Source organism: Oncorhynchus nerka, linkage group LG2 (assembly GCF_034236695.1).
Source record: "Oncorhynchus nerka isolate Pitt River linkage group LG2, Oner_Uvic_2.0, whole genome shotgun sequence".
Classification (NCBI taxonomy): domain Eukaryota; kingdom Metazoa; phylum Chordata; class Actinopteri; order Salmoniformes; family Salmonidae; genus Oncorhynchus; species Oncorhynchus nerka.
The window spans coordinates 83,393,769-83,415,257 of record NC_088397.1 but is presented as its reverse complement, the minus strand read 5'-3'; the positions used below and the strand labels follow the sequence as shown (position 1 = coordinate 83,415,257).

Below are 21,489 nucleotides of genomic sequence, written 5' to 3'. Positions count from 1 at the left end.
CCCCTTAGTTCCAATAAAGAGAAATCTTAGCGCTACAGAATACAATTACATTCTAGACGATTCTGTGCTTCCAACATTGTGGTAACAGTTTGGGAAAGGCCCTTTCCTGTTTCAGCATGACAATGCCACCATGCACAAAGTGAGGTCCATGCAGAAATGGTTTGTCGAGATTGGTGTGGAAGAACTTGACTGGCCTGCACAGAGCCCTGACCTCAACACTATCGAACACCTTTGGGATGAATTGGAACGCCGTCTGCGACCCAGGTCTAATCATCGATCATCAATGCCCAACCTCACTAATGTTCTTGAGGCTGAATGGAAGCATGTCACCGCAGCAATGTTCCAACATCTAGTAGAAAGCCTTCCCAGAAGAGTGGAGGCTATAGCAGCAAATGGGGGACCAACTCCATAGTAATGCCCGTGATTTTTGAATGAGATGTTCGACAAGCAGGTGTCCACATACTTTTGGTCATGTAGTGTAGTTATTCACATGAAATAAATTGAGGTCCAAAGATGAAAATACGATCATAATCCAGGAGTATATTGATTCATCTAGATTCTCAGAATATCCCTGTGCTCTAGTCAGACACCATAATCCTATCCAAAAGTCAGTCTAAGCTCCCTGATACATGTACTGTAAAAACAATAATCATTCAACTATTAACATAGATAATATACTTTTTTGAAGGGACTTCCATAACATATACTTTTGGTCATGTAGCATGTGTTTACACACCTTGATTGCAGAAACGCGTTTCTATTCTCAGGAGAGTAACAAAATGGTTTGTGTCCTCTTGGTCATGGTTATTAATGGTTGATCATTGTTGTTTGAGTGTTGGACAACAGGAGAATATGTTGCATTTTAGGCTGATTGGAACAACTGGGACAATTCACAAAACAAGTTCAAGCTTTTTCTTTGCTCTCACTTGTAGTAGTTTGTTTCACGACTTCGCCATGTGATTTTTATTACCGGCACAATTCAATCATGTTAAGAGTTTCCACGAGACCAAATCACTCAGTCACTCAGAAAATAAAATATGATTCAGCACTTTCACTCTGCAGCTTCGACGACCACATTGAAATGTAATACGCAGCTTGTTTTTTAGGCCTTAAAGTGTTTACTTCCTGAGAAATCCCGTGCAGAAGGATGTTTTGTGTTCACAACCTTGAGGCCCGTCACGGAGATAAAAGTACCAGTAGTACTTTGTTGTTCCACACAAAGTACTACCACACAAAGTACTACTGGTATCCTCTGGCTTCAATTCAAATTTGAACTATTTGATTGTACACATGATTATATTTCATGTACATGTTTTCCTATATAACATCTTAAAATCTTTTAATCAAATGAAATGCGACTTACAACCCCATCTCTCCCCACCACCTCAAAGCTCCCTTCCTCTCTCGGAGTCGGCACTACGGTGTTTGTGATAGACTATCGATGGTGTCGCTTCCACTGCGCTTCGTCAAACTGGCCTGGCCATAATTGGAATCATCTGTGTGGTCCTGGTGCAGAGCATGGTGTCACTGTGTCTGTACCTCGAGTGGACAGAGGGTGGGAGATAAGAGGAAGGGGTCAGGCCAAGGGACCGACCCTCAACATCTGTACTTGGCTCTAGCTCTTTCTGCTCATTAGACAGCATGAATGTATTACTACATTTGGAAGTATGGGGGCGGGAGTGGTGTGGAGTGGATTTATCACTACACAGGAAGTGCTTTACACAGGGGTGTCAGTGTGAGTTTATATGGTGTTGGTGGGGGCTGGTTTTTATTTAACCTTTATTTAACTAGGCAAGTCAGTTAAGAACAAGTTCTTATTTATAGTGACCTACTTTTTAAATTTATTTTTAATTTCACCTTTATTTAACCTGGTAGGCCAGTTGAAAACAAGTTCTCATTTACAGCTGCGACCTGGCCAAGATAGAGCAAAGCAGTGTGACAAAAACAACACAGAGTTACACATGGGATTAACAAACGTACAGTCAATAACAAAATAAAAAAATCTGTGTGTGTGCAAATGAAGTAAGGAGGTAAGGCAATAAATAGGCCAATAGTGGCAAAGTAATTACAATTGAGCAATTTACACTGGAGTGATATATGTGCAGATGAGGATGTGCAAGTAGAAAGAAATACTGGTGTGCAAAAGAGCAGAAAAACAAAAACAAATATGGGGGGGGGGAATGTGAGTCTGGAAGGAGAGTCTGGAAGGAGAGAGAAACAAATGTGAGTCTGGAAGGAGAGAGAAACAAATGTGAGTCTGGAAGGAGAGTCTGGAAGGAGAGAGAAACAAATGTGAGTCTGGAAGGAGAGTCTGGAAGGAGAGAGAAACAAATGTGAGTCTGAAAGGAGAGTTTACAGTCTAACCAGACACCTAGGTATTTATAGTTGTCCACATATTCTACGTCAGAAACGTCCAGAGTAGTGATGCTTAGGTCAGGCGGGCAGGTGCAGGTAGAGATCGGTTGAAGAGCATGCATTTCATTTTACTAGCATTTAAGAGCAGTTGGAGGCCACGGAAGGAGTGTTGTAATGGCATTGAAGCTAGTTTGGAGGTTTGTTAACACAGTGTCCAAAGAAGGACCAGAAGTATACAGAATGGTGTCGTCTGCGTAAGAGGTGGATCAAAGAATCACCAGCAGCAAGAGCGACATCATTGATATATACAGAGAAAAGAGTCAGCCCGAGAAGTGAACCCTGTGGCACCCCCATAGAGACTACAAGAGGTCCAGACAACAGGCCCTCCAATTTGACACACTGAACTCTATCTGAGAAGTAGTTAGTGAACAGGCGAGGCAATCATTAGAGAAACCAAGGCTGTTTAGTCTGCCGTTAAGAATACGGTGATTGACAGAGTTGAAAGCCTTGGCCAGGTCGATGAAGGCGGAAGTACTGTCTTTTGTTTCAATTCAAACTAGGGTTCAACTAAAAATAAACAATACATATAGGCCAGGGGTTTCAAGCTCTGGTTGATTTGAAATGTCATCTTCAAGTTAATCATTAATATGTTGGATTCATGTCTCCATCTCAACCAAAAATCTAAGTTAAAGAATAGGACTAAATCAAATCAAACTTTAAATGCACTTTAAATAAAGTTTGATTTGATTTAATCTTATTGTTTGACTTTGATTATTGGTTGAGATGGAGACGTGAATCCAATATACCAATTATTAATTTGTAGACAAACTGGAATTAAAGCCAGACTAAGTCAGTGGCGCAAAAGATGTTGATATTTGGTTGTATTGACAACCAAACATAATTCAACATAACTTCTGCAACACAGGAAATAGCCTATTAACTTTTAGACAAGTTAACACATTTTATGTTGGATTTATGTCTCCAACTAAAGCAAAAATAGAAGTTAAAGAATAGGATTAAGTCAGTGGCTCAGATGAAACTATCAAAGCAGGAGATATTTGGTTGCGTTGTCAACCAAACAAAATTCAATATTACTTTTGTAATACAGTAAATAGCCTAAATGTATCTTACAAACTAATGTAATAATATTTATTCAACCTTAAAATGAGTAACACATCCATGGCCACATTTTGAAGATAGGCTACTGTAACTATACATGTCTTCTTACGTAGTCATAGAATGCATTCATGTTAAAGATGCATAGCATAGAAAGGCTGCAGCTCTGTGGAGATCTTCACAATTGCTATAATAATCTGCTCAGAATCTCAAACAGCATTGATCCCTTGCACTATGTTCTTTTAATGTAATCTCAACAGCAATCCAGGTCCTTTGGTTCTGCTATTAGATGAAGAACAGTGATAACACATTAAGTTGTTGTATAAATACATCTGACATTCTACTCCTATTTGAACTTTTCTATACTTTTAAATGGTTGAAAGCGCAGTGACAACACATTGGGAATTCAACAAACGTCTGGCTGTCCTTTTGAGTGGGTGAATAAAGGTTGAAATCTCATGGGGTGGCAGGGTAGCCTAGTGGTTAAAGCGTTGGACTAGTAACCGGAAGGTTGCAAGTTCATATCCCTGAGCTGACAAGGTACAAATCTGACGTTCTGCCCCTGAACAGGCAGTTAACCCACTGTTCCTAGGCCGTCATTGAAAATAAGAATTTGTTCTTAATTAACTGACTTGCCTAGTTAAATAAAGGTATACATTTTGTTTTTGATTAACATCTCAACCAAATATTACCCACATTTTCATGTTGAAATGACTTAGTGTGACCAGTGGGAACACACTTATGAAGATAATGAGCAGATAATGAGCATTGACTGTAGGATACACACGTATGGTTACCACCACCATTTAGAACACGTAGGATGCTTGGAGTCAAGTTTGAGACAACGTTGTGTGGTGGTTGTTTGCGGGTTAAGTCTTTTTTCCTCCACTGATATTGTTACAGACAATGTCCAGCAGCTCCCTAGCAAAACTTTAATTGCTCTTCAAACATGAAAGGAGATTATTTACTCATTTATGTTCATCATATGTAAACAATGCAACAACAAAAAACAATGCAGATTTTTTATATTTTGTTATTGACTGTACGTTTGTTTATGTGTAACTGTTTTGCTTTATCTTGGCCAGGTAGCAGTTGTTAATGAGAACTTGTTCTCAACTGGCCTACCTGGTTAAATAAAGGTGAAATAAAAAAATCAAAAATAAAATGCAAATTCCATGAGAGACAAAACATCTGCAACAGGTCTCGTCATGTTTTGGGGAAAAAAAGAAGTTGTTTTACGTTGTTGTTGTATTTTCTTGTGGTTTCCTTAGCGATAGGACAGAGGTGTATCTTGGCGACGAGAACTCCCTGACCCTGACCTTCAATGCCAGGAACGAGGGAGAGGGCGGGGCCTACGAGGCAGAGCTTTACGTGGTACTGCCCGCGGAGGCTGACTACAGTGGTATAGCCCGCAACAATGCGGTGAGGGAGCAACCATCTGTCCTGTCCCTCTTATGTTATGGCTAATGTTCATAATATGTTTCTAATGGAAATGACAGTGGTAAAATATTAAAGATACATATGCTAATCCACATAACAATAATTGAACTAATACCAATATAGTGTTGATACTAATGATAGCCTGATAACTAAAACATTGGTTATGATGTAAATGTTTTGAGAAAACGTGGAAATGCTGTGAAGTAAATTGCTGTCTTTGTCTCTCGTCATAATTCTGCTCGTACTGTATCTCATAAGCAGAGTCTGACTCAGCTGACCTGTAGCTACGAGGCAGAGAATCAGACCCGCTCTCTGGTCTGTGACCTGGGCAACCCTATGAAGTCTGGAACAAGTGTGAGTGGATCTTCATGGACTAACTGTTTCTTAAATTCAAATGGAGCTTTATTGTCACAAAAGGAACTATTCAATGTTGCCGCAGCAGTATGGTGTTTCTGTCCCTCTGATTGTGAGTTTCTGTATGTCTTTGCAATTCTGCGTCTTTACGACTGATGCTGCGTGGTCCAGATTGATCCAGGGTCTGTTAATGACTGTTTGTGTGTTTGACGGACTGCCTTGCTGACAGATCTGAGGTAGCTTTATCTCTAGTGTCTGATCGCCTGTCTTTTCTATGGATCTTCACAGTTGTGGGCAGGCCTCCGCTTCACTGTGCCTCGACTGAAGGACACTCACAATACAGTACAGTTTGAGCTCCAGATACGCAGGTAAGTCGCAGTTGCAGCTTCAGCACAGAAAGTGTATAAATTACTTTGTATTTTTTGAATGTATATTTTTGAATGTATATTCATATTTAGCTGAATGTGAGTGATATTTTTTTTTTACCCTTTTAAATGTGTTTTGTTAAAAAAGTACCTAAATCCTTCTCAATTTTTAACCAGGCAAGTCAGTTAAGAACAAATTCTTATTTTCAATGACAGCCTAGGAACAGTGGGTTAACTGCCTGTTCAGGGGAAGAATGACAGATTTGTACCTTGTCAGCTCGGGGGTTTGAACTTGCAACCTTCCAGTTACTAGTCCAATGCTCTAACCACTAGGCTACCCTAGCTACCCTCAATAATTCCATACTTATTACCTTGTCCTGACTGAGCTAAGGTTAGGGTTAGTGGATAGTTAGTTCAAGTGTTGTCGACAGTTAGGCGAACATCTACAAACCATCTACAGTATTTGGCACAATCCAAATTAAGTGTTGCACTTGTCTGTTCTTTCTCCGCTCAGTAAAAATGAGAATAAATCCCAGAGTGATGATGAGCTCTTTCATCTGGAGGTGACTGTGGTTGCTGATGTTATCCTACAGGGGTGAGTCATCATGGCTGGATGGACGAACGAACAAACAAGCTAATGACTGAATGCTCTCCATCACCATCACTAATAAACATACTCCCTGTTTAGCTACACTCAAAGTGACTGGGTACCAATATATTGCAGCCCCAGCGACATTGTAAAATATCTTTCTTTATAAACTGGGCGGTTCGAGGCCTAAGTGCTGATTGGCTGACAGCCATGGTATATCAGACTGTATACCACAGCTATGACAAAACATTTATTTCTACTGCTCAAATTACGTTGGTAACCAGTTTATAATAGCAATAAGGCACCTTGGGGGTTTGTGGTATATGGCCAATATACAACGGCTAAGGGCTGTATCCATAAGAACAGCCCTTAACCGTGGTATATTGGCAATATACCACACTCCCTCGGGCCTTATTGCTTGAGTACCACATTCTGTTGGGTATGTCTACTGCATCCACTCCTACTCGTTTCTCCTCTTTTCCAACTTGTATCTTTCTCCTTTTCTCAATTGAAGCGTTTCTCGTCCGGACAAGCTCCTCTTCCCTCCCCCGAACTGGAGGATGAGCCACAGCCTACAAGAGGAGCAGGATGTTGGGCCTGAGATCCAGCATGTGTACGAGGTACTCAGTGTGTGCCACGATTTACTCAGTGTGTGCCACGATTTACTCAGCGTGTGCCACGATTTACTCAGTGTGTGCCACGATTTACTCAGTGTGTGCCACGATTTACTCAGTGTGTGCCACGATTTACTCAGTGTGTGCCACGATTTACTCAGTGTGTGCCACGATTTACTCAGTGTGTGCCACGATTTACTCAGTGTGTGCCACGATTTACTCAGTGTGTGCCACGATTTACTCAGTGTGTGCCACGATTTACTCAGTGTGTGCCACGATTTACTCAGTGTGTGCCACGATTTACTCAGTGTGTGCCACGATTTACTCAGTGTGTGCCACGATTTACTCAGTGTGTGCCACGATTTACTCAGTGTGTGCCACGATTTACTCAGTGTGTGTGCCACGATTTACTCAGTGTGTGCCACGATTTACTCAGTGTGTGCCACGATTTACTCAGTGTGTGCCACGATTTACTCAGTGTGTGCCACGATTTACTCAGTGTGTGCCACGATTTACTCAGTGTGTGCCACGATTTACTCAGTGTGTGCCACGATTTACTCAGTGTGTGCCACGATTTACTCAGTGTGTGCCACGATTTACTCAGTGTGTGCCACGATTTACTCAGTGTGTGCCACGAGAGTTGATTTTGTGTTGTGTTTATTTTTATTAAGTGGAGTCAAATAGGGATGGGTTGTTAAACAAATGCTTATCTTCTTAGCTTCCTGGTACAGTATGCTGACTTGGGTTCTCTCTCGCTCTCTCTCTCTTCCTCACTCTCTCTTCCTCTGTCTCTTCTTCTCTCTCTCTCTCTCTCTGTCTCTCTCTATTTCAGTTGGTGAACAACGGGCCCAGTATGATCAGTCAGTCAGTGCTGGAGCTGCGCTGCCCTCTAAAATCTCAGGGTCACGACCTTTTGTACCCTCTGGAGGTCATCACTCAGGGACCACTCGACTGCAGCTCCAACCACACCCTCAATGCACTGAAGCTCAAGGTGAGGGACAGACTTACAGACATACATACAAAAGGACCTGCTTATATAATACTTCCACAAGCACTCATCCCAGATACTGTATACATTCACACCCACCCCTGATACCTTGTCTTTTACTTTGTGTAGTGTCATATCATTCACACTATTTATACCAAGGATATGCAGTGGTCCAGTGGTACCCAGATAACTATTCTGTGTGTGTTGCCAGCTCCAGCCTCCTACAACAGAGCAGCCACCCTCACCACTGACAGCCAGCCCTGAACACCACGTCCAGAGGAGAGAGGTCTACAGGGATCCTCTGGATGAACAAGGAAACCTGGTGAGATAACCTGGTGTGTGTCTGTGTTTTGGGGAAAGGGGTTGGTGGGGTTCTACAGTCACCTCTGGTATGTGCAGTTAGTGTGATGTTGTTGGCATCTACTGTGAGAGCAATTAATGCTGAGACCGATAAAGACTGATAAAAAAAACAGAACTAGCTACAGATTCTTCAAATGGAAACATGACTATGCACGCACACACACAGCCATCCACTGACAGGACTAACCCCACTCTCAGTCCCTACAGTGTTATAAAGCCAGCCTTATAAAGCCAGCCAGTAGTGCCTCCCGAGAGCTGTTCATCTGATCCCCCATATGAAGACCGGGAGATGTTTTCCCTTATTTTTCCGTTTCTTTTTCTCTCACGTGATACCCCCCCACACACACACACACACACCCCCACCCCACCCCACCACATACTCGTCCTGTTTAGGGGTTCGACATGCCTAAACCATGTGGCGTCAACACTGACACACGGCCGCAGAGGTCTATTGACTCTGAAAACAGTAAAACAGCAGATAGCTGCTGTTAAATGAAGTCACTTGGCACTTGGTCTGGGAGCAGAGAAGCTAGAGAGTATAGTGGTGATAATGAGGTGTCTTATGGGAGTTTATTGGCCTGCCTAACTAACCTCTTCTCTTCCTGAAGTCATTGTCTATTATTCTTTTGTATTTATGTTCGTAGTTTTTCATCGTAAATGAAGTCTCTCTTTTTGAGTCAAGGATTTCGTTTCATGTCCTAACAATAAGCTGGTCTGTCATAATATAATAGAGACAGTAGATCTAGACAGTAGATCAACAGAAAGAAACATGAAAATCCATCCATGGTTTCCCCCAATACCGCAAAACACAAAGCAAAGGGAAATTATTTTATTGTGAAAGGAGATGAGGATATCTATCATAATAAGCTCTGATCATAATTATATGTTGTAGAGAAATAAATGTCTCCCGCTCTTTGTTTTTGTCCTCTTACATTCTCCACCCGATTATTCATTCCTCCTTTCAAAAACGAATGACCACAGAACAATTAATAACCATGGCTCCTCATTTTACACCAAGGACACAAAACTACAAACTAGTGTCATTCCCTTTCATTAAAAGCAATGGGAATCTCTCTCTACCAATACCTAAAAGTTAACTATCCAGTGTCTCCAGATTTCTACGAAACATTACCTATAATTAATTACAATTATGAGTTATATACTTTTACTTTATTTCTTTTTAGGTATGTTAAAAAGTAGCTTTTCTGTGTTGTAATGGTGTGGGTGTACCCCAACAACAGAATGGTTCGAGCGAATAACGGTTATTAAAAATATTCAGGACACTGATTGACCAGCTCAGCCAATGAGGCAGAATGACATCATTCTCCATGAGGAAATAGCAAGCATTTTTTTAAATGGTCTGTTTGCAAAACAGGTTTAAGGTGGGGTTTTCTAAGTGTTTTTTTCTCCAATTTATACTTTGGCCACAAATACGAGTATAAGACGAGTCAACATTTTTTGGGTATGAGTTAACAGAATATTAACTTTTAAAAGTACGATTTTCCCTGGACAGTTACCTTAAAGATACATTATGGAAGTTGAGTTACTAATTGTTTACCTCCAATTTGGTCTTGAATGATACCCCAGAATAAAAAGTTCTGTATAGCCTCTTGTACTGCTCACAATCACAGGCTGTTAGCTGGAACTGTTTGTGAGACTGATTCATTGTAATGCACTGGTGGTCTGTATTGATGACTGTGTTCCTTCCTCCATAGTCGTGTTCCACCGCTGAGTGCTGGAGGCTGCGCTGTCATGTCGGGTTACTGGAGAGAGGAAGCAGTGTCATTCTGACCGTCCGCTCACGCATCTGGCCTGAGGCCTTCCTGGAGGTGAGAGGGCGTGACTGTAGTTTGTTCTGCTGTCATGTCGGGTTACTGGAGAGAGGAAGCAGTGTCATTCTGACCGTCCGCTCACGAATCTGGCCTGAGGCCTTCCTGGAGGTGAGAGGGCGTGACTGTAGTTTGTTCTGCTTGTCATGTCGGGTTACTGGAGAGAGGAAGCAGTGTCATTCTGACCGTCCGCTCACGCATCTGGCCTGAGGCCTTCCTGGAGGTGAGAGGGCGTGACTGTAGTTTGTTCTGCTGTCATGTCGGGTTACTGGAGAGAGAAAGCAGTGTCATTCTGACCGTCCGCTCACGCATCTGGCCTGAGGCCTTCCTGGAGGTGAGAGAGCGTGACTGTAGTTTGTTCTGCTGTCATGTCGGGTTGCTGGAGAGAGGAAGCAGTGTCATTCTGACCGTCCGCTCACGCATCTGGCCTGAGGCCTTCCTGGAGGTGAGAGAGCGTGACTGTAGTTTGTTCTGCTGTCATGTCGGGTTACTGGAGAGAGGAAGCAGTGTCATTCTGACCGTCCGCTCACGCATCTGGCCTGAGGCCTTCCTGGAGGTGAGAGAGCGTGACTGTAGTTTGTTCTGCTGTCATGTCGGGTTACTGGAGAGAGGAAGCAGTGTCATTCTGACCGTCCGCTCACGCATCTGGCCTGAGGCCTTCCTGGAGGTGAGAGAGCGTGACTGTAGTTTGTTCTGCTGTCATGTTGGGTTACTGGAGAGAGGAAGCAGTGTCATTCTGACCGTCCGCTCGCGCATCTGGCCTGAGGCCTTCCTGGAGGTGAGAGGGCGTGACTGTAGTTTGTTCTGCTGTCATGTCCTGTATTCTCCTTCTCCTCATATTAAATGGTCATTTGAATAGCACATGTACTGTATATTCTGTTATGTAGATCAAATTGGATTGGATTTGGTGTTAACAATCCTTATGATGATGTAGTATTAGTACTATAATACTACTGCTATTATTAGTAGTACAACAAAAAAATAATGAAAGAGATACAGATAAATGTAGGTCGCAAGTCTGTGGTACAATGCCGCCCTCTCCTGGTAGTGAACTTTTACAGTGAAACATTTGTTTTTTGGTACACACTTTGGCAATATATTTTAAATGATTTGTTCAACTCATTTTTCTTTGGACAAATGCTGCAGAGGGCATACAAGCAGTATGTGCTGGAGTGTTCTGTGGAGTACGGAGTCGAGAAGATGCCCTATTCCATCGCTCCCAAACTCAAACCCAGTGGATCCAAGAAGGCAAGCGCTGTTTTATTCTCCCCTTTATTTAATCATGTGTTCGTTGACCTTTATGGTATGGATGCTTTAGGCCCGTCCTGTCTGTGTGATTTGGGATATCGTTTGAAAATGTGCACACAAAACATTAAAAAACCTTTATGAGTAATGTCACGTTTAGATTTTAAATCAACTATTTTTTCAAGTGACTTCTCATTTCCCCATGGTAACAACATGTTTTTGTGTTGCAGGTCCTGACTCCAGTGATGTGGAACAAGCCAGACAGCCAGTACATGGTACCACTGTGGATCATCATTCTGGCCATACTGGCTGGATTGCTGCTGCTTGCCCTGGTCATATATGTACTCTACAAGGTAAAGGGGGCCACATCAAGGACAAACTTAGCACACTAAATTACAAGCATGTAATGTCATAATGCTTGTTAACTGTTTATGATTGAGAATCTGTCATCTAACCAGATGATGTCTTGGGATATCACATTTTGGTTGTTATATGTTCAGGCAACTACATTACAATCTATCTTTTTTTACTTCCTTTCACAACCAGTATACAACCTGACCATGATACCACCAGTTGTAGGTGGTAGCATCAAATGGTATCTAAAAACTATTAGATAAGATCAAGTGTTTCAAATGTGACAGTCTTGAAAGTGGATGTTGGTAGCAAATAACAATGAACTACAAACTAACTAAACTGTCTGGTGCAATGAGGACTATTCATGTAATTATTACCTTATTACATAAGTCTCCTTTCTCTTTCAATCATTCCAGTTGGGCTTCTTCAAACGATCCAATCCTTATGGTACGACCATGGAGAAAGCTCAACTCAAACCACAGGCTTCTTCTGAGGCCTAAACGATGGACCATCCCAGACGTTGTTTTGAATACTGGAAAGGCATTGCGTAGGACTTAACTCTAAACAAACCACAGAATACTCATGTATGAAAGGAAGTCCATCCATAGGATGAGTACCACTGGGACCTCAATGGCATTCAGCCTTCTACTGCACTGAAATGCTGAAGCAGGCAAACCCACAATGATATGTCTGGCCTGCATTATAATAGAGCTATCCTGAAAACGGGCAAATTTTGCGTACGGTTGCATAGACAATAATGTCTTTAAAATCCAGCTTTTTGCTTTTATGTGGGGAAATATCCATCAAAGTAGCAACCCTGGCTGAGGCAATGGAGCCTTTATTCAGTTGTTTGAGTCACCAAATGTGTCTTTACCTATGAGGTGAGAATGTTGGGGAAGGTGTGCTATTGAACGATAACAGCCAAAGTCCTCTGAATGCTAGGAGCACAAATAGACTCAAAGTATATCAGTCAATTTAACATTTGTTTTCTCAATGTTACAAAAACACATTGATGCTGTTTGCTACTCCAACTGGCCTTACTTTGTCCCAAAATAGACCATCCCTGACCCTGATGGCAAGTTAACATTGTCCACCGTCTGCAAACAGGTGTTACTACTACTAATAGGTGCGTGTCGACCATCAGTTAGTCAGGGTCATTGCTCTGTTGTACAGCTGGCAGTATATCCCCATATCTGCCAACACAAGTGCGATTTCAGATGTTCTAAAGTGTAGTGCTGCCTCACAGCCACCAGTTTTACGATTTTTTATTTTTTTATTTCACCTTTATTTAACCAGGTAGGCTAGTTGAGAACAAGTTCTCATTTGCAACTGCGACCTGGCCAAGATAAAGCATAGCAGTGTGAACAGACAACACAGAGTTACACATGGAATAAACAATTAACAAGTCAATAACACAGTAGAAAAAAAATGGGCAGTCTATATACAATGTGTGCAAAAGGCATGAGGAGGTAGGCGAATAATACAATTTTGCAGATTAACACTGGGGTGATAAATGATCAGATGGTCATGTACAGGTAGAGATATTGGTGTGCAAAAGAGCAGAAAAGTAAATAAATAAATAAAAAAAACAGTATAAAAACAGTATGGGAATGAGGTAGGTGAAAATGGGTGGGCTATTTACCAATAGACTATGTACAGCTGCAGCGATCGGTTAGCTGCTCGGATAGCTGATGTTTGAAGTTGGTGAGGGAGATAAAAGTCTCCAACTTCAGCGATTTTTGCAGTTCGTTCCAGTCACAGGCAGCAGAGTACTGGAACGAAAGGCGGCCAAATGAGGTGTTGGCTTTAGGGATGATCAGTGAGATACACCTGCTGGAGCGTGTGCTACGGATGGGTGTTGCCATCGTGACCAGTGAACTGAGATAAGGCGGAGCTTTACCTAGCATGGACTTGTAGATGACCTGGAGCCAGTGGGTCTGGCGACGAATATGTAGCGAGGGCCAGCCGACTAGAGCATACAAGTCGCAGTGGTGGGTGGTATAAGGTGCTTTGGTGACAAAACGGATGGCACTATGATAGACTGCATCCAGTTTGCTGAGTAGTGTTGGAAGCCATTTTGTAGATGACATCGCCGAAATCGAGGATCGGTAGGATAGTCAGTTTTACTAGGGTAAGCTTGGCGGCGTGAGTGAAGGAGGCTTTGTTGCGGAATAGAAAGCCGACTCTTGATTTGATTTTCGATTGGAGATGTTTGATGTGAGTCTGGAAGGAGAGTTTGCAGTCTAGCCAGACACCTAGGTACTTATAGATGTCCACATATTCAAGGTCGGAACCATCCAGGGTGGTGATGCTAGTCGGGCATGCGGGTGCAGGCAGCGATCGGTTGAAAAGCATGCATTTGGTTTTACTCGCGTTTAAGAGCAGTTGGAGGCCACGGAAGGAGTGCTGTATGGCATTGAAGCTCGTTTGGAGGTTAGATAGCACAGTGTCCAATGACGGGCCGAAAGTATATAGAATGGTGTCGTCTGCGTAGAGGTGGATCAGGGAATCGCCCGCAGCAAGAGCAACATCATTGATATATACAGAGAAAAGAGTCGGCCCGAGAATTGAACCCTGTGGCACCCCCATAGAGACTGCCAGAGGACCGGACAGCATGCCCTCCGATTTGACACACTGAACTCTGTCTGCAAAGTAATTGGTGAACCAGGCAAGGCAGTCATCCGAGAAACCGAGGCTATTGAGTCTGCCGATAAGAATATGGTGATTGACAGAGTCGAAAGCCTTGGCGAGGTCGATGAAGACGGCTGCACAGTACTGTCTTTTATCGATGGCGGTAATGATATCGTTTAGTACCTTGAGCGTGGCTGAGGTGCACCCGTGACCGGCTCGGAAACCAGATTGCACAGCGGAGAAGGTACGGTGGGATTCGAGATGGTCAGTGACCTGTTTGTTGACTTGGCTTTCGAAGACCTTAGATAGGCAGGGCAGGATGGATATAGGTCTATAGCAGTTTGGGTCCAGGGTGTCTCCCCTTTGAAGAGGGGGATGACTGCGGCAGCTTTCAATCCTTGGGGATCTCAGACGATATGAAAGAGAGGTTGAACAGGCTGGTAATAGGGGTTGCGACAATGGCGGCAGATAGTTTCAGAAATAGAGGGTCCAGATTGTCAAGCCCAGCTGATTTGTACGGGTCTAGGTTTTGCAGCTCTTTCAGAACATCTGCTATCTGGATTTGGGTAAAGGAGAACCTGGAGAGGCTTGGGCGAGGAGCTGCGGGGGGCGGAGCTGTTGGCCGAGATTGGAGTAGCCAGGCGGAAGGCATGGCCAGCCGTTGAGAAGTGCTTATTGAAGCTTTCGATAATCGTGGATTTATCGGTGGAGACCGTGTTACCTAGCCTCAGTGCAGTGGGCAGCTGGGAGGAGGTGCTCTTGTTCTCCATGGACTTCACAGTGTCCCAGAACTTTTTGGAGTTGGAGCTACAGGATGCAAACTTCTGCCTGAAGAAGCTGGCCATAGCTTTCCTGACTGACTGCGTGTATTGGTTCCTGACTTCCTGAACAGTTGCATATCACGGGGCTATTCGATGCTATTGCAGTCCGCCACAGGATGTTTTTGTGCTGGTCGAGGGCAGTCAGGTCTGGAGTGAACCAAGGGCTGTATCTGTTCTTGGTTCTGCATTTTTTGAACGGAGCATGCTTATCTAAAATGGTGAGGAAGTTACTTTTAAAGAATGACCAGGCATCCTCAACTGACGGGATGAGGTCAATGTCCTTCCAGGATACCCGGGCCAGGTCGATTAGAAAGGCCTGCTCACAGAAGTGTTTTAGGGAGCGTTTGACAGTGATGAGGGGTGGTCGTTTGACTGCGGCTCCGTGGCGGATACAGGCAATGAGGCAGTGATCGCTGAGATCCTGGTTGAAGACAGCGGAGGTGTATTTGGAGGGCCAGTTGGTCAGGATGACGTCTATGAGGGTGCCCTTGTTTACAGAGTTAGGGTTGTACCTGGTGGGTTCCTTGATGATTTGAGTGAGATTGAGGGCATCTAGCTTACATTGTAGGACTGCCGGGACTGCTAGCTGGAGAGAGGTCCGAGATTCTTTAAGAGGAAACGCACCTGGCCTTTTTCCTTTAACATATGATCTGTCATGTTCTTTCTGATCCATTTTGTTACTATGCAACTTGACCACATTTGTAAATACAGTGCTAGAAGCTTTTAGATAATTGTTACAGTTGAAGGATATAACCTCACATCCCCTAATCACTATTTATAACACGTTTTTGTGCATTCAACCAAATGAATTTGATCATACTTAAGGATTTTTTTCTTTGTTATGAGCGGATGTATATTTCAAAGTAGTACATTTATAATTTTGTGAAGAGTATATCAAACTGCATTGGAAATATGTTTTTCTGTGAAATAATTCCCTCCCATGTTGGGAGCTGCCATGGCTTTTTCATGTTGTTTAGCTAAATGACCATTTATTTTACCCTATCCAAATACAGATGCCATATTTCATTTGTTGCAGTCATTTTTATGTACAGCAGGAAACGCAAAAGGCTTCTAAAGTTTGTAATTTCCACTTTTAAAAACGTAATTTGCCCTAACTGAAAATGTATCAACCCCTACAAAAAAAATGCCATTAATTATAATCCACATAATTATAATTTATTTCCTGTTGCTGGAATTGGAATAGTTTGTCACGTTCTGACCTTTATTTCCTTTGTTTTGTATTTATTTTAGTATGGTCAGGGTGTGAGTTGGGTGGGCAGTCTATGTTTGTTTTTCTATGTTTTGGGGTATTTTTATGTTTCGGCCTAGTATGGTTCTCAATCAGAGGCAGGTGTCATTAGTTGTCTCTGATTGAGAATCATACTTAGGTAGCCTGGGTTTCACTGTGTGTTTGTGGGTGATTGTTCCTGTCTCTGTGTTTGCACCAGATAGGGCTGTTTAGGTTTTCGCACGTTTATTGTTTTTGTTAGTTTATTCATGTATAGTGTCTTTATAAATTAAACATGAATAACCACCATGCTGCATTTTGGTCCACCTCTACTTCACCTAAAGAAAGCCGTTACATAGTTGTTGATAACTTTGCAAATGCTATTGTATATAGGCCTAAATAGCATTATTGATAATATATGAGTGACAACATATGGTCACATTTAATTTGCTCCACTAAACCTAACCTTTGGAATGACTTTGCTAGTAACAATGACTCTATTTAGCTTTAAAATTGAGAACTTTCAACAATCATTCTCACGGTAGTGTAATGCCTGCTCCCGCTCTTCCCCTCGGGGGCGCCAGGCTGCCCTGCATTACGTACTCCTGCCTTCCCTTGTCATGCACATCAGCGAGTTATTGGAGTCCCCAGGACTCAATCACCTGTTTATTACCTCCCCTATATGTGTCAGTTCCCCAGCTCTGTTACCCACTGCTGTACTGATTGTCTTACGTCTGTGTTTTACCCGGTTCTGATGCTGTTCCTGTCCTGTTTTCATGTCTGTTCCGATTAAATGTTGACTCCTCGTACCTGCTTCTCTTCTCCAGCATCATTCCTAACAGGTAGCATATTGGTAATAGCCAGTGAGAAATATCATAGCTAAACAGTGCTGGGCTTGGTTAAAACCCTGGATGGGAGACCAAAGGGTAGCTGTAGATGATCGATTCTCCAGTAGGAGGTAATGCCCATGTAAGGGAGTGCGTAACTGGCGGCAGGGAAGTCAGGCGTAGGAGAGAGAAACTGGGTAATCAACGGATCAGTTTTATTCATTAAACCACCGGAAACCAGAACAACAAACAAATGGGTACAAAACCCTTCGAGCACCAGAGAAAACGTGCACATGCACTTACAATAAACAATTCCGCACAAAGACATGGGGGGAACAGAGGGTTAAATAGACAACATGTAATGAGGGAAATGAGACCAGGTGTGTGGGAAGACAAGACAAAACAAAAGGAAAAGGAAAGTGGATCGATGATGGCTAGAAGACCGGCGACGCCGAGCGCCGCCAGAACAAGGAGAGGAAACGACTTCACTGGAAGTTGTGACAGCCCAGACTATTGTTTTTTTTATGATAATGAATATAACATTGAAGATCTGATGTTTTAAAGGTAAAAATTCATATTTTTGTGTGTTGAAATATCTAGTCAGTTATTTCATATGAATTCTGCTCCAGCTGTGTTGTGGCATGAGGTGGTTCTTTAGTACACGCATGTTGTGTGAAAAGGGGTGGATACTTATTCATTTCATTTTGGTGATTAGAAGGGATAACAATGAAGCTAAGTAATAACTGTGATTGAGTGTAGATGATATGAATTATATATCATTACATTGTCTGTTGAAATTTGGTTACCATGGTGACATAATCCCGTGGTTGAAATTTCACCCGAAAAACAAAGTTGATAACTTTTTTCAAATCCAATGTATTTGCCACTTATATGCTGCGTCACAATACGTTGACAAATGATTGTGAAACAGAGTTGATTCAACCAGTTTGTGCCCAGTGGGTATGCAGCAAGGCTGATGTAGGCTACTGTGATCTAATCACCTCTTCCGTTTTGCTTCCGTATCATCCTCCAGGAAGACTAGCTGCTGCTATCGCAACATGGGGATCCTAATAAAATACCAAATATCAAAAACCTTTTGAATGGGCTTCACGATTATATCATGAAATTTGTGAAAACACCATCATTTCATATAAACAATGAGTGTACAAAACATTAAGAACACCTTACTAATATTGTGTTTTTTGCCCTCAGGAACAGCCTCAATTCATCGGGGCGTGGACTCTACAATGTGTCGAAAGCGTTCCACAGGGATGTCGGGCCATGTTGATTCCAATGCTTCCCACAGCTGTGTCAAGTTGGCTGGATGTCCTTTGGGTGGTGGACCATTCTTGATATACACAGGAAACTGTTGAGCATGAAAAACCCAGCAGCGTTGCAGTTCTTGACACAAACTGGTGTGCCTGGCACCAACTAACATACCCTGTTCAAGGGCACTTAAATCTTGTCCATTCACCCTCAGAATGGCACACATACACGTCATACACAATGCATGTCTTAATTGTCTCAAGGCTTAAAAATCCTTCTTTAATCCTTCCTCCCTTCATCTATGTTGTTTGAAGTGGATTTAACAAGTGACATCAATAATGGATCATAGCATTCTCCTAGTCAGTCTGCCATCATGGAAAGAGCAGGTGTTCTTAATGTTTTGTGCACTCAGTGTATATAGAATTATATGTGTTTTTGGATGAATTTACTTCTGCCAGATGCCTTTTATGAAGTTGTTGTGCTGAATATCCAATATCCACTCATTACCTGTATTAACTGCACCTGTTTGAACTCGTTACCTGTATAAGAGACACCTGTCCACACACTCAATCAAACAGACTCCAACCTCTTCACAATGGCCAAGAACAGAGAGCTGTGTAAGGACATCAGGGATAAAATTGTAGACCTGCACAAGGCTGGGATGGGCTACAGGACAATAGGCAAGCAGCTTGGTGAGAAGGCAACAACTGTTGGCGCAATTATTAGAAAATGGAAGAAGTTCAAGATGACGGCCAATCACCCTCGGTCTGGGGCTCCATGCAAGATCTCACCTTGTGGGGCATCAATGATCATGAGGAAGGTGAGGGATCAGCCTAGAACTACACGGCAGGACCTGGTCAATGACCTGAAGAGAGCTGGGAAAGAAAACCAAATAAAACCATTAGTAACACACTACGCCGTCATGGATTAAAATCATGCAGCGCACGCAAGGTCCCCCTGCTCAAGCCAGCGCATGTCCAGGCCCATCTGAAGTATGCCAATGACCATCTGGATGATACAGAGGAGGAATGGGAGAAGGTCATGTGGTCTGATGAGACAAAAATAGAGCTTTTTGGTCTAAACTCCACTCGCCGTGTTTGGAGGAAGAAGAAGGATGACTACAACCCCAAAAACACCATCCCAACTGTAAAGCATGGGGGTGGAAACATCATTCTTTGGGGATGCTTTTCTGCAAAGGGGACAGGACGACTGCACCGTATTGAGGGGAGGATGGATGGGGCCATGTATCACGAGATCTTGGCCAACAACCTCCTTCCCTCAGCAAGAGCATTGAAGATGGGTCGTGGCTGGGTCTTCCAGCATGACAACGACCCGAAACACACAGCCAGGGCAACTAAGGAGTGGTTCCGTAAGAAGCATCTCAAGGTCCTGGAGTGGCCTAGCCAGTCTCCAGACCTGAACCCAATAGAAAATATTTGGAGGGAGCTGAAAGTCCCTATTGCCCAGCGACAGCCCCAAAACCTGAACGATCTGGAGAAGGTCTGTATGGAGGAGTGGGCCAAAATCCCTGCTGCAGTGTGTGCAAACCTGGTCAAGAACTACAGGAAACGTATGGTCTCTGTAATTGCAAACAAAGGTTTCTGTACCAAATATTAAGTTCTGCTTTTCTGATCTATCAAATACTTATGTCATGCAATAAAATGCAAATTAATTACTTAAAAATCATACAATGTGATTTTCTGGATTTTTGTTTTAGATTCCGTCTCTCACAGTTGAAGTGTACCTATGATAACAATTATAGACCTCTACATGCTTTGTAAGTAGGGAAACCTGCAAAATCGGCAGTGTATCAAATACTTGTTCTCCCCACTCTATACTGTACTCTATACCATCTACTGCATCTTGCCTATGCCGTTCGGCCATTGCTCATCCATATATTTTTATGTACATATTCTTATTAATTCCTTTACACTTGTGTGTATAAGGTAGTTGTTGTGAAATTGTTAGATTACTTGTTAGATATTGTCATGACATTGGCCTGGGGGTAGGTTTATGACCCCCCCATAAATACCTTTCTCCCTTCCCTCTCTCTCTTGACTCTATAGAAGGACTCTTGAAGAGCCTTTGTTAAACATATAGAGTCTGGGAACATCTAAAGGTTGGGAGAAAGGAACCATATTTCGGTAATCCAACCAGTTGAACATATGCGTTGGTACTTAATGAATATGATGTCAGTTCGGTTGTCATCTGAGACATTCTTATTAATTAAAGGATGACATAAACTGTATCTTGGAAAGTCTACACATTACAGTTATCAGATTCACATGAAATTGTTGGTCAATTTAAATGTTTAAATATGAAACTATTTGTGAAAAGATAAAATGTAATCTTACCTTCCAAATGAGAGAATTGGGTTTTCATAAGGTTAAAGCTCTGCTCAATCAGTGGCCCACCCCTGTGAAGAGACATTGGTTATAAACTATGAAACATACCCTTCTCTCCCTCCACTATATAAGCATTTACGAAAATATAACTTTCTGTTCCGATGACATTAGGGCAACAATCCTATATTGAAAGTGTTCAGATAGTAAGCTGTTCAGATGACATTAGGGCAACAATCCTATGTTGAATGTGTTCAGATAGTAAGCTGTTCAGATGACATTAGGGAAACAATCCTATGTTGAAAGTGTTCAGATAATAAGCTGTTCAGATGACATTAGGGCCACAATCCTATGTTGAAAGTGTTCAGATAGTAAGCTGTTCAGATGACATTAGGGCAACAATCCTATGTTGAAAGTGTTCAGATAGTAACCTGTTCAGATGACATTAGGGCAACAATCCTATGTTGAAAGTGTTCAGATAATATAAGGTACATAAGGACAAAGACCACCTACAGAACTAAGCCAACCTCAGCAAGAACATAACGAAATTAGCATAGAATTTCAATGTGAAGGTGACAACCTCCATGCCGAAAGGATGAATTTCAACTATACCAGCCAGAATATAGCATGAGCTAAAAGTATGGCAACCTGGTATGAACTTTGAACTCTTATTCACTCCAGAAGTAAAACCTCCTAGCCGTTGAGTTGTCAGCGGCCACTGTAAACGTGGGCTAGGAAAGGACGGACAAAGGATTTGTTCTAACA

At 42.5% G+C, this 21,489-nt stretch overlaps 1 protein-coding gene across 1 annotated transcript in view; it reads left to right on the top strand.

Annotated features, from left to right (window-relative positions):
- The window catches only part of LOC115143667 (integrin alpha-5-like), a 131,876-nt gene extending 117,579 nt beyond the window's left edge, over positions 1 to 14,297 (top strand). Inside the window, exons 20-30 of the mRNA XM_029684146.2 lie at positions 4,743 to 4,893; positions 5,173 to 5,265; positions 5,554 to 5,633; positions 6,145 to 6,225; positions 6,734 to 6,839; positions 7,666 to 7,824; positions 8,033 to 8,143; positions 9,897 to 10,010; positions 11,157 to 11,258; positions 11,486 to 11,608; positions 12,026 to 14,297. Of these exons, the coding sequence (XP_029540006.1) occupies positions 4,743 to 4,893; positions 5,173 to 5,265; positions 5,554 to 5,633; positions 6,145 to 6,225; positions 6,734 to 6,839; positions 7,666 to 7,824; positions 8,033 to 8,143; positions 9,897 to 10,010; positions 11,157 to 11,258; positions 11,486 to 11,608; positions 12,026 to 12,109 (1,204 nt within the window). The 3' untranslated portion in view covers positions 12,110 to 14,297. The remainder of the gene's footprint in view (positions 1 to 4,742; positions 4,894 to 5,172; positions 5,266 to 5,553; positions 5,634 to 6,144; positions 6,226 to 6,733; positions 6,840 to 7,665; positions 7,825 to 8,032; positions 8,144 to 9,896; positions 10,011 to 11,156; positions 11,259 to 11,485; positions 11,609 to 12,025) is intronic.
- The last annotated feature ends 7,192 nt before the right edge of the window (positions 14,298 to 21,489 follow it).